Genomic DNA, 12,320 nt, shown 5'->3' on the forward strand with positions numbered 1-12,320 from the left:
TGAAGGGCAGAGCCCCTTCCCTACCACACTGGGCTCACCCCCCACCCCCTGTGGCATTCCATCCCCCCAGGAAAGGAGAGGTTTGTGGATGAGACCCCACCCCACCCTGGCCCTGGTTCAAGAGTGGCAGCCACACATGTTTCCCTGGGCTTCCCTCACAGCTAGACCCCCACAGGAAACCCCACACCTAAGGGGTACCTGTCTCAGGGAAAAGACAGAGTCATATTTTCAGTAACCTTCGAACTCATCATGTAGCTGGTGTTATGTTATCATCATAATGGGAGGGTGGGGGAAGAGGCAATGCCCGCCTAATAGAAGGAAACAGCCCAGGGCAGGGTGAGGGGCCTGGCTTTTTTTAGGGTGGAGCCTGGGACTCAGGTCTGGTCCACCTGTCCCCAAGGAGTGCCCTGCGCTGATCTCGGTGGTCTGCGAGTAATCTGGCCCCTGGTCAGATCTGCCCCCCACACCACACCAGGTCGAGCTAGGGCTCAATCCTCCTAGTCTGGGCCTCGGTGCGCCCACTCCAGTGCAAGGCAGCAGCCCCTGGTTGTAGATTTGCGCTGTGCGCACCGCCCTGCCGAGGTACCCGCTCAGGCCCGCGCAGGTGCGCCCTGGTGGGGAAAAGCCGCGCGTCCCGGAGCTCCGGACGCCTTAGCCACGGCGGGAAGGCTGCCCCGGAAGAGAGGGGTCGCCGCTTGAGAAAGGGGTGCCAAGGAGGGACACTGACGGTCTTCCCGCTCTGACGTGCTCAACCTAGCACGCAGGGCGCGGCCAGGAGAATGGGGAGGAGGCGTCTCGAGGTCCCCGCCGAAGATGCGTGGGAAACGGGAAGGGATGCCCCCGGGCCAGAAGGGGCGTCCTGGCTTCCCGCGAAGCAGAAGCGCAGGATAGGATGCAGAGAGGGGCCGGGAGCCAAGAGTTGGAGCGGAAATGCGCTCGACAGGAGAGGGCGGTGAGGCCACCGCTAGCGCGTGCTCCCGGAGCCCCCTGCCTCCTCTGTATCCCCTTCCTCGCACCCCCTTCCCGATCCTGCTCCCCCGCTTTCCTAACCTGTGCCCCGCCCAGCATCCCTTGCAGTGCCCCCTTCCCTCTCCGCACACAACCCCAGTGCAGCGGCTGCCCTCCCCGCACCCCGCACCGCCTGCTGCAGCGCAGCACCCTCTTCCCTCCCCGCACCCTCCCCCCTCGCTGCCCGCTGCAGCGCGCGCGGGAGCCGGGAGGGGGCGCCGGCCGGGCACGCGCGCTCTCCGGACCCGGCGGGGGATTCAAGCGCGTTATAAGGCGCCGAGCCGGAGAGCGAGACCCAGACGGCGCTCTCGGACATCAGAGGGACCCGCCGCCCGCATGGCCCCCGTCTGCTGCCCGGCTAAAGCCCTGATGCTCATGTTCGCCGGCCTGCTGGCCGTCGGCCTCGGCTCCCCGGAGCCCGACGCACCCTCGGGGAACCGCGCCCGGGAGGAGCCGCCGCCCGAGAACGAGCTGCCCGCGGGGTCGGCCGGCCGCCCGCTGGTAAGACGCCGCCCGACTTGGGCCCGGGCCCCAGCGCCCCAGCGCCCTCCGGGCCTCAGTTCCCCCACCCGGAGCCCACAGCTCCCTGAGTTCCAGGGCGTACCGAGGGCGGAGGGCTCTTGTCTAGGGGGCGATGGGATATGCAGTGTCGCAAACGGGGACCAGGGCAGACTTGGGTGTCCTCCTTGGTAAAGTGGGCACAAAACCGCTTAGCTTGGGGGCAAGATCCAGGAGGTCTGGACGCCGCCCCACTGCACAGCCAGGCGTTGTACGGGCCAGCCTTGGCCTTGCCTTTCTGGGTAGTTCTTTGGTGTTAAAGCAAAGTTCCACTAGACCAGGCAGAATGCCTTTTCTCTGGGGACTCCTAAATTGGGAAGTAAGTTCAACCACCCCACCCCACTCCACGCCTGCCTCCAGTCTATTTGGTGCAATTCTTTCTGAAAACCAAAAACTGCCTTCCTGGGGGGGGGGGGGGGGGGGGGGGGCGGAGGGGTGCGGGGCCCCCAGTGATGTGTGATTTCTGGCTGTGGATGGTGATATTTAGCTCTGCCCTGCTCCTTCCTTCTCAGTGCTCCAGAAAAGGGTGGTCAGGTTGGGGGAGGCCAGGGGACTGGGGCCCTCAGAGGAGCCCTCAGTGTGGGTGGACCCCTTCAGACAGGGAGATGAGGGCTGCCAGGGAAGGTGCTTCCCATTTCTTTTATTCTGAAGATGCCAGTGTGCAGGGCAGAGTGCTTGGCCTCACTGGAGCCTCAGGCCTGCATCTCTGCTCTCCGCATCACACTGGAACCACGATGGCCCCACTGCAAGATGCCTGCTCTGAGGACAGGCACTGGTGGCAGCCAGCCCTGTGGGCTCCCTGGGAGGGGCCTCTCCGAAGCTCTGTTCCCATCACCCCAGCCACTTCCCAGGGCAGCAAACCCTACCCAGACAGCCAACCACGTCCCCGGGGTGGGGGTGGGGGCACAGTTGTCACTTGTTGGACTGTGGTGGCCAGGAAGCAGACGGGGCTCTAGGGGCTTCCAGCCTTGGACCCTCTTTGGAGACCCTCTTTGGAGGCCAAGGCGGCCCCAGAGGCTCCCTGGATCCTTTCTCAGAGCCCCTGGAGGCTGGAGACCTCAGTCGGCCAGGGTAGTTGTCAGATACCCACCCACACTACCGTGGCCATCTCCCAGCCTGCCAGACCCACGTGGTTCCACCGGTTTCTGTTCCCCAAACCATACCGGGGTCCGAGTCCATCCATAGGCTACTGGTCCAGCAGGGAGGGTCAGCTAGGCACTCCATCCAGCCCATGTAGAATCCTCTTGCCTCATGTTTCCACCGATGGCAACGTGAGGCTGTGAAGTGGGATCACAGGTCCTGGTGTCTGTGGAGAGGAACCAGTGGGGCGGAGTCTCGCAGGGTCCACCACCTGGGAGCTGTCGGGGAGCCCTGGGTACTCTGAGACCTCTCCGTCCAACTAGGTTCCTCCATCACAGAAGCCCCCATCCTCCACACAACAGCACACCGGCTTCCGATGGCAGGCCCCAGGTCCCTGCAGAGTAGCTAGGAGACCACTGGGCCTGTCTCTGACAAAAGGGCCTGGCTGGCTCCAGGATCCCAGGGTCCTTCCATCAGCCACTGGAGTCAGCACCCATGACCTCATCTAAGTCCTCTTGAGCCAGTCTGCTTCCCAGCTGGCAGCCTTGCCTGGAGCCCAGACTGTTCGAGACCCACTGCTCAAAGGGCCAGAGGCCTCGCCCTGGAAGGCATCTCCTGGAATTTTCTCAGTGTTGAGACTGGTCAGAATGCAGCACACAGGGGAATGGATTTTTCTGGAACCATCACTGTCTTGGCTTGAAGTCCTGAGGAAGATGAGTGGTGTCACACCCTGTACAGGGGCCTTGAGTCATGATATCTCAGTGCTGGACCCCCCTGATCCCCCTAACAGCCCGGGATGTAAGCCTCAGCAGCTCTGAGGGCTGAAATTGGCCTCCCTGGAACTTTGGGCCATGGGGGTCGGTCAGAGGGTCTGCTGGTAGCTGGGGGTCCCATGGGTGCCAGTGGTCTGATCCTCTGACTCCCAGGAAGGTGCATTTACTGCAGCTCGAGGGGAGGGAGGCTGGAAGAGGCCGGTGGCCCAGCAGTGCCAATTCCCTCCTGCTCTGAAGCTCTGCACCCAGTCTTCCTCCACCCACGTCCAGGGTCCTCCTCTCCCACAAAAGCCAGGCTGTAGAGGGTGGCCTGTTCCCCAGGAGTCGCCCTCTGCGCACCAGGAGGAAGGGCTTGGGGGCCGGGGCTGTGCTGCCTTGGAGGCCACTGCTGTTGACGATGTCAGAAACCTCCTGCGAAGCGTTGTTTGCTCTGCGGCGCGCACCGGGAAGGCAAACCGACCTGCTGTCCGGCTGTGTTCCAGGAGCCCAGCAGCGAGCGAGCGCACAGCATCGACCCCCGAGATGCCTGGATGCTCTTTGTCAGGCAGAGTGACAGGGGCGTCAACAGCAAGAGGGGGAGCAGAGGCAAGGCCAGGAAGTTGAAGGTGAGCACGAGGGCGGGCAGTGCGCGCGCGCCCTGGGGGAGCGCACCTGCGGGCCTCCACTTGCCGGGCCTTCCCCAAAACCCCTGTCTGCCGCCGCCGCCCCACTGGACACCCTGAGCATTTCCAGCAAGCACAGACCCTCACCCTCAGGTCAGAGAGCACAGGCGTCAAGCCGGGGCCCGGGGGACCCTGAGTTTGGGGGCTGTTCCAACCATCTACCCTGTGGCCCTAGAATGTCAGCCAGTCCCATTTGCCCCCCCCCCTTTCTCTGCCCTCTGCATCCTGGTATAGGAGGCCTGGGCTGGCCTGGTAGGGCAGTCAGGGACCAAGCTGGAGGGGCCTCCAGGTGGGCTGGAGGGATACAGTCTGGTTCCTAGACGCTGGGGGTCACCTGGGCCCTGGCAGCTGCTGGTTCCCAATCTCAGTCAGCCTGGACAGTGACCTGGCTCCTGGTCCTGATGGCTGACTCTTGTCTTGAGCCCCAAAGAAGGCCGTGTTCCCCAGGGTGGGGAGCTCTGGTCAGGGCTGGGCTACCTGCATTGAGTTCAGGCCTCACCCTGCCCAGATCTGACCCAGTGATGGAGTGCCAGGCTCTGAGCCTGAGCAACTGGGCTGCTGGGCTGTCACCATGGCCTGACCCATCACCCTCGTCCCTCTGAGCCACCTGGCCCCACCCCCAGCTGAGTTGATGCTCCCCCATTCTCCCTGCAGGGGACTTCCTTGTTTCTATGTTGGGTCCCAGCCCAGACTCACAGGGACTCCTTGAGGACCCCAGGACCCAGTGCTGGGCCAGGCACAGGGAGAATTTGCCCACTGGTACACTGCCAGACCTTGAGACTTGAAAGCAGCCTGGAGGGTCCCTCCCTCCTACTTTCCCTCCATCAGGAATCCCAGCCCCAGGGGTGGGCTGCAGCCCTCTGCTTCCCTGCACATGCCCTTTCCAGTCCCTGGCCCTGACCCGAGGGGTCCCAACACCCCAGCCAGCCCTGTGCCTCCAGCACAGCCCAGTCCTCTCTCACACCAGGGCCTGGCAGCTTTCACTGTCTTCTCAGGGGATTCTGAGGCCCCAGAGGCTGATCTCCAGCTAGGAGGTCAAAGTAGGAGCCCCCTGCCTTCCTTAGTGGCAGGCGCTTGCCAAGGGGGTGCCTGCGGGTCCCAGCCGGCCTGTTCAGATGTCCTCACCGTCAAGGTTCTCTTTCAGCTCGGCCTGCCGGGGCCCCCAGGGCCCCCTGGCCCCCAGGGTCCTCCAGGCCCCATCATCCCCCCTGAGGTACTGCTCAAGGAGTTCCAGCTGCTGCTGAAAGGTAGGGGGTGCGCAGCCAGGCAGACACACACACCCCTGGTGTGAGCAGGGCTGGGGAGGGTGACCCAGAGGAGCCGAGATGGACTAGACCTTGGTCTGTTGACCAGTGTCCAAGGAAGCCCCTGCTCTGCTGCTGGGCTCGGCGGCCACCCGGCTAGCCTGGGTCAGGGGCTGCGGGTGAGAGGAGTGGGGCGAGGAGGCTTTCCAGAGGACGTGGACTTGGCCACTCAGTGTTCAGTAGGTGCCTGGGGACCAGCATCCATCCCCTACCTGGGAGTCAGGTGGGCCTAGGAAAGGCTGAGAAATCCAAACCCTGCCCCCTGAGTGGGGAGGGGTCAGGGCTCCTTCACTTGCAAAGGGCTCCTCTGATCCCTACTGACACCAGGGAGATGGGAGGCTCACCCTGGGTAACAGCCTCCATAACCTCTGCCCCTGCCTCTTCCCCTGCCAGATCTCAGCTGCTGGCTACAGAGCCCCATGGGAGGCACCAGGAAGCTGCTGTCCGGGGACAGGGAGGATAGTGCCTGAGGGCAGCACAGGGTGGAGCCCAGCCTGGCATCCCCAGGTCACTGCCCTGCCCAGGCTGGGGCAGCTGAGCTGAGTGGTAGCACCGCGGGACGGCCCTGCGCTGTGGCCAGCTGCTGAGCAGTGACTAGGGTCGATTTCACTATGAAGCGCTATTGAGAGTCTTTTCCCTCTTGGATTTGATGTACTGTCCATTTAAATAGACCCCCTGCAGCGGCTAAGGAACCTCTGTATTATTTCCAGTATAGCTGCAATAACTATTTACACCCAACTTCCTTCCAGACTCGACCAGGATGTCTTATACTATTGCATTCCCTGATACAATATAAGTGTAAACAGAGAAAACACAGCTGCGGGAAAGGGGAGGCGGGGGTAGGATAGAGCGGTGAGGCAGGAGAACAAGGGCCCTGGGTGTGAATCAGCCCTGAGCTCCCCGGTAGCCAAAGCATGAAAGGGAACATGAGCAGCTGCAGGATCGGGAAGCCGTTTCCGCAGGCCCCGCAGGCCGACCGGGTCTCGCGCGGATTCCGGATGCGTGCGCCCGGCGCGCGGGCCAGGTGTGACTGGTAATCAGCGCTCAGAAAGGCCGGGCGTGGGAGTGGGTCCGGGACACGGAAAGGGGCGAGCCGGGCGCTCCCGGCGCTCCCGGCGCAGCCACGGTTCGCTCTGTTCCAGGCGCGGTGCGCAAGCGCGAGTGCGCGGAGCCCGAGCTCTGCGCGCGCAGCCCCACCCGGGTCCCCGCCGCCCCCCGGGAGGAGGAAGACGAGGAGGCGGCGGCAGGGGGCGCGGGCCTGCTGGCCCTGCTGGCCGCACCCCTGGCCCTGGGCCCGCGGGCGCCGCGCGTCGAGGCCGCCTTCCACTGCCGCCTGCGTCGGGACGCGTCGGTGGAGCGGCGCGCGCTGCATGAGCTCGGCGTCTACTACCTGGTGAGTCCGGGCCGGGCCGGGCCGGGCCGGGCGGGGCGGCGCGGCGGGCCTGGGTGACCGTCCGACCGTCCCGCCGCAGCCCGACACTGAGGGCGCCTTCCGCCGCGGCCCGGGCCTGAACCTGACCAGCGGCCAGTACACGGCGCCCGTCGCCGGCTTCTACGCGCTCACCGCCACGCTGCACGTGGGTGAGGCCCGGCCCGGGGTGGGGGCGAGGTGGGGTGGGGGGCGCCCCGCCGCGCTCGACTCCCGCCGGCCCGTGACCACCACCCGCGCCTCCCCCGCAGCGCTCGCAGAGCAGCCGAGGCGGGGGCCACCACGTCCCCGGGATCGCCTGCGCCTGCTCATCTGCATCCAGTCCCAGTGCCAGCACAACGCGTGAGTGGACGTGCTCACTCCCCCGAGGCTTCCCGCACCTACTGTCAAGTGTTCGTCCCCAACCCTCAGCGCACACTCCCCTATTCCTACCCTGGACATGGGACTGGCCCTCCCCAGCCTCCCCCTCCACCCACCCCAACAGGGGACTGACTCCCATCTGGAGACCTGGGGCGCCAGCATCTCGTCCTCAGAGACCTTTCCTGACCAGTCTGTGCGGCCCCTCCCCAGGCACTCACCCGCCCCTCCGGGTGAAATTCATGCGTGTGATCTTGTCCATCTTCCTGTGGCACACTGGTTCCGAAGGCACCCGCTTCCCGCTCTATCCCGGCACAGAGCTGGTGTCCCGCAGGAGTTGCAGAAGAACAAATGAAGTTCAAAACTTTCCACTCTGGTTTGGAAAGCCCTCCATGGAATAGTGTGAACCCAGTCTCACTGCTGCCACCACCCCCACCCCCACCCCAGCTTTGCTGACCAGTGTTTTGGTTCCCATCGGAGCCAGGACTTGCTATCCCGGGCTTTGGCCCAGGCCTGCCTTTCCTGGCCCTCGTGGCCCACCTTCGGCTCTGTGGACTGAACTTTCTGCTCTTGGGGACCCAGTTCAGATGCACCTCCACCAGAAGACCCGGCCAGGATAGCCCTTCCCATGGCACTTTGCTGGGTGTCGGTTCCTGGGGTGATGTGAGCACGTGGTGGGTGGAGTTGGTGGGTTTGGGGCAAGGGTCTCTGGCCGACCCTCTTTCTGTTGGCCACAGCTCCCTGGAGGCTGTCACAGGGCTGGAGAGCAGCAGTGAGCTCTTCACTGTCTCGGTAAACGGTGTCCTGTACCTGCAGGTGTGTGCGGTGGGCTCAGCCGTTGGGGGGCCTGGGCAGGGAAGGGTGCTGGTGGGTGCTCAGGAGCTCTGGGTGCAGTGCCCTCAGCCTCCAGGCCACTTGCGCTAGTCCGAGGGAACCAGGCTGTGACCTTTCCCCATCCTTTCCCCATCCGTGGCTCTGTCCCCATAAACTCCTGTCCTCAGCAACCACTCTGTGCCTCAGTCTCCTGTTTTCAGACCTCCCGAGTTCCACTGTGAGGACTGGCGCTCTTGGCTGCAACAGGCCCTTGGGAGGGACCCAGCGGGCAGGGGAGGGGCGGGGTGTTGGCAAGAGGTCAGCTCCGTGCCCCAGGGTGATATCACAACCCCCTTGGCCCATTGAGACTGCAGGAAGCAGATGCAGTTATGTCCTACACACAACCCCGAGCGACAGTCTCCTTCTGGAACTGTGGGGATTTGGGCAAGTGCTTGAGCAATTGATGAAAGGTGGAATTTCGTTAAAAAAAAAAAAAAACTTCAGGTGCAGATGTGTGGAGTAACAGCTCACATGTAAGAGCAGTAACTGGGCCAGGCCTGTTCTCAGCTCTGTACGTAGATTACCCACTGAATTCTCACAGCGCTTTGAGGTCGGTTACTATCCCCATTTACAGAGAAGGGAACTAAGGCACAGAAGGGGCAAGTAATTTGCCCAAGTGCACACAGCAAAGACAGGGTTGGAGGCCAGGCTGTGGCTCCAGGCAGCCCTGGTTGCTGAAAGGCGTTTGGAGGGCTGGTCCCAGGCACTGCTGCGTGAACCCAGATGGCACACGGTGCGCCTGGGGTCTTAAGATGTGAATCCCCAGATTCTGTGTTTCTGGGAACTCCCAGGGGATGTGACCCGCTGGTGCCTGGACCCACTTGGAGCAGCCAGGCCAGAGCACCGGCCCCTCGATGGCTCTACCAAATGGGTCAGTGGTCCGGCCTGTGGGGGATGGGGCACCCTCACCCCTGAGTTCAGAACTCGGGCTTTAAGTGCAGCAGAGAAAGCTGCTTGACTTTGAAGCCCACTCTGGCCCTGAGCAGAGGCTTGCTTCCGCACATGAACTCCAGGGAGCCCATCGGCGCAGGGGGGCTAATGGAGCTGGGGAGAAAGTGCTGGAGTGGGGGTCAGAGGCGCGCGGTGTGAGGGTGGGGCCCCTGGGCAGGGCCGGGTGGGCCTGGGTGTGTGCGCTCATTCGTGGGCGCACCTGCGGGCTGGCAGCATCCGGGCTGACTCTGACCTTCCCTGCAGACGGGGCAGTACACTTCCGTCTTCCTGGACAACGCCAGCGGCTCCTCCCTCACAGTGCGCAGTGGCTCCCACTTCAGCGGTGTCCTCCTCGGCGTGTGACTGGCCCCAGGCCCTTCCTCTCGCCGGGCAAATGGTGCAGGAGTGTGAACAATTTCGGGGCAGTGTCGGAGCGACAGGGGCCACGTTCAGGAGGAAGCCCACTGGAACTGCCCACACCAGCCACTGCAGGCTGCCCGGGGAGGTGACGTACAAACCCGCAGCTCCAGAACTGGAAATGACTTCAGGATTCCACCTTTCAAAAGGGAAAAGCCCTCCTGGGCTGTTATTCAGGAGACGTTTCAGCGTGCCCAGGAGAACTGGCTCTGCCCCTCCTGGCCCCATTGGGCAACTTGCGCAGGCAGCCTCAGCCTTGTTGCTGTGGCCCCACCCCACCTTTTCCATCTTAGTGTTCTCATGGGCTGCCTGCTGGGAGTGCCAGCCTGCAGGGGAGAGGGTGCTCAGCCTGCCCGGGTGCCCTGAGTGGAGGAGGGGCAGCCTGCACAGGGCTGAAGGCCACCCTGCTCCACGGAGAGCGAGGCGAATGGCCTGGCTGACTTGGGCCGCAGCCTTCCCACTGCTCCCTCATCTCCACCTGGGGCTCCCTGGTCCCCACCTGCCCCTCTCCCAGTCACGCCTTTCGCCTGTCGTGGGCCTCAGGGCACTGCTTGGCCTGCAGGACTATCCTTGTGGTCCCTGAGCATAGCAGCCTCGGGCACTGGAGAGACACTGGATGGGGGCTGATGGGGCTCTGGTGAGATCTGGACCCCGGCATTTCTACGGAGCTGCAGCCTCCTCTCCTGTGCAGATCCTCGCCTAGACAAGGTTCCTTGTCCCATCCCCCCGAGGCGCTGGCTCAGTGCTAGAACCCACCAACCAGATGGAAGAGCTGGAACATCCTTGCAGATTAGGGAGGGCCAGGCCCTGCCCACCCATCTGACCAGCAGAGCTTCCCACAGGCAGACAGCTACTCGGGGCCCGGCCATGGCCTAGCTGGGTCCTCCAGCTCTGGTGTCCTTGAAAGCATCTTCTCCACTTGGGTGGACATGTGGCCCTAAGCTCAGCTGGGTGGAGATGGTGCCAAAAAAAGAGCTGGTCTTGGGGAGGTTGGGTTCTAAGTCCTCCACGCTCCTGTAGCAGTGATGGGGGGGTAGTCTGTTCCTAAGAAGACAAGGGTGTCTGCCTGCAGCACTTTGGGAGTTTCTGCCATTTCTTCCAAGATGCAGGGCCCCCCAGTGCCTGCTGAGGTTACCGCAACCCCTGTCCCTACACACACCAGGCTACAGGAATGTGGTGGCCTGAGGGCCACACTGGTCTTGGCAAGGGCGTCTTCAGGCCTGGGGGAGAAGGGGGCATTGGCTGCCATCACCTTTCACCTTAACCTTGGGGTGAGCCGGTGCCTGTGGCCAGGCCTGATGGTTCCCCCCAGGAGCCCTAAGCATCCAGCCCCACAGTCGGCACCCGACATCGCACAGCTGGGGGACCCCGGGCACAGTGCCTTTTGGCAGGCCTGGCATAGTTCTCAGTAGGGCTCCTACCCGCCCTACCAGGAAGTGCCAGCTGGCCGGTGCCCTGTCTCCCCAGGCTCTTTGATAAGGGCGGTGTGGCCACGCCCTTTTCTGGATTTCACTTTGTATCCAGTGGGCACAGATATTTTAGAGAAGCTATCTTTTACCCTTGAAAAGCCACAGCTTTCTTTCACTTTCTCAGTGTAAGCGTGTTACACAGCAATTTATTGAAGTAGTTATTGTATAATGTTGCCAGGTGGAATATTCTTATATACTCGTATAAAACTGACTTTGAGAATTATTTTGTGATTATACAGAGTTAACAAAAGGCAGACCTTAAAACACAGACTCTAAGTCATTTAGGCCAAGCTAAGGAGGGAGGCATGAACTCCGGGAGAGGGGGCAGGAGGATGGCCTCCAGCCTGTGGGGACCCTCGCCCCGCAGAAGGTGGCAGGGGAGGGCCTCGCCAGGGAGCCCGGCACCAAGCCTCTCCCACCTCTAGGACAGCAGCGCTCGGGGAACTAGGGACACGTGAGTCAGACTGATGCCTGGTTTGCTGTAGCGAGATGTTTACTGAATAAATTGTTCCCCCCAATTCTGAGATGCTGGGGTTCTTTTCTCCAGTGATGCCACACTGTGTGCATGGTCCCAGGCCTCAGCAGAGATGGCACCTGGCTCTTAACAGCCCAGGAAAGGGTGTGCTGAAAACGATTCCGACGTACTCGCAGAAGGACACCAGTCCCGCTGACAGCTCGACGCGATAAGGCCATGCGTGCGGGCTGGGCGGGGCCGCAAACATGACAGAGCAGCTTCAGAAGCTGACTTTCAGACTCTTACATCACCCTGAGGCAAGCCTTTACACAGAAAGACCTAACAGCTGCCTCGCCAAGAATTGCAGCGATGCCAGTGGCCTACTTTATATATAAGTAAGGGCTTGGAAAGCATTTTGAAGTTTGTCATTGGGTAGGCTAACCACATTTTTAACATCTTTGACAGAAGAGTCACTGTGGCGATCAGCCTCAGTCCAGCACAGAACCAACCACACACAGCCCTAACCCAGAAGCTGGATTTCAGAGGCCTCAGCGCACAGGAGCCTGACTGTTCAAACCTGGGAAGGGTGCATTTTACACCCAGGGGCCCAGCTGTGAGACCTAGTAACACCAGCCCTCCACAGAGTCCCTCAGCCAGATGGCAGCTGCCAGTAACCGATGCAGAAATAAGCTGAATTCCGTGGTGCTTCCGGAGAGCCCACTGGACACCCACTCCACAGAGAGTAACCTCGCCCGTCAGTCTGTCCTCTGGGCTGAGCCTGGACCACGCTACGTCATGTCTTAGAACCTCACTTCTGTGTGGAAACAAAGCAGCCAGAGCGCCCCAGTCGCCCTGGGTTCTGGTCCTGCCTGGTCTAAGCCAGGTATCACCTCGCACCCCTCCGTGGAAACTGCCACTTCCCCAGCCGGCTGTCCTGGGGGTGACACAGCACAGGTCAGGTGCCTGTAAACCACAGAGCAGGGCGCAGGAGCAGGCAGCTCCCGGG

General features: G+C 62.4%; 1 protein-coding gene across 8 annotated transcripts; it reads left to right on the top strand.

The window, feature by feature from the left end:
* The first annotated feature begins 742 nt into the window (after positions 1 to 742).
* On the top strand, positions 743 to 11,378 carry ERFE (erythroferrone). Of its 8 annotated transcripts, none has more exons than XR_004320191.1 (8): positions 743 to 1,509; positions 3,902 to 4,024; positions 5,226 to 5,328; positions 6,528 to 6,778; positions 6,858 to 6,962; positions 7,066 to 7,156; positions 7,385 to 7,987; positions 9,239 to 9,307. XR_004320191.1 is itself a non-coding variant. In XM_032480657.1 (8 exons), exons 1-7 carry the CDS (start codon positions 931 to 933, stop codon positions 7,965 to 7,967), a joined length of 1,311 nt encoding a protein of 436 aa, XP_032336548.1. In that variant the 5' UTR covers positions 746 to 930; the 3' UTR covers positions 7,968 to 7,987; positions 9,239 to 11,378. The 8 variants fall into 8 exon arrangements, 7 of the variants coding, with proteins under 7 accessions (XP_032336543.1, XP_032336547.1, XP_032336542.1 ...); XM_032480657.1 differs by having other exon boundaries at positions 746 to 1,509; positions 7,909 to 7,987; positions 9,239 to 11,378; XM_032480653.1 differs by having other exon boundaries at positions 750 to 1,509; positions 6,858 to 6,966; positions 7,909 to 7,987; positions 9,239 to 11,378.
* Positions 11,379 to 12,320: the final 942 nt, after the last annotated feature.

Source organism: Camelus ferus, chromosome 5 (assembly GCF_009834535.1).
Source record: "Camelus ferus isolate YT-003-E chromosome 5, BCGSAC_Cfer_1.0, whole genome shotgun sequence".
Classification (NCBI taxonomy): Eukaryota; Metazoa; Chordata; class Mammalia; order Artiodactyla; family Camelidae; genus Camelus; species Camelus ferus.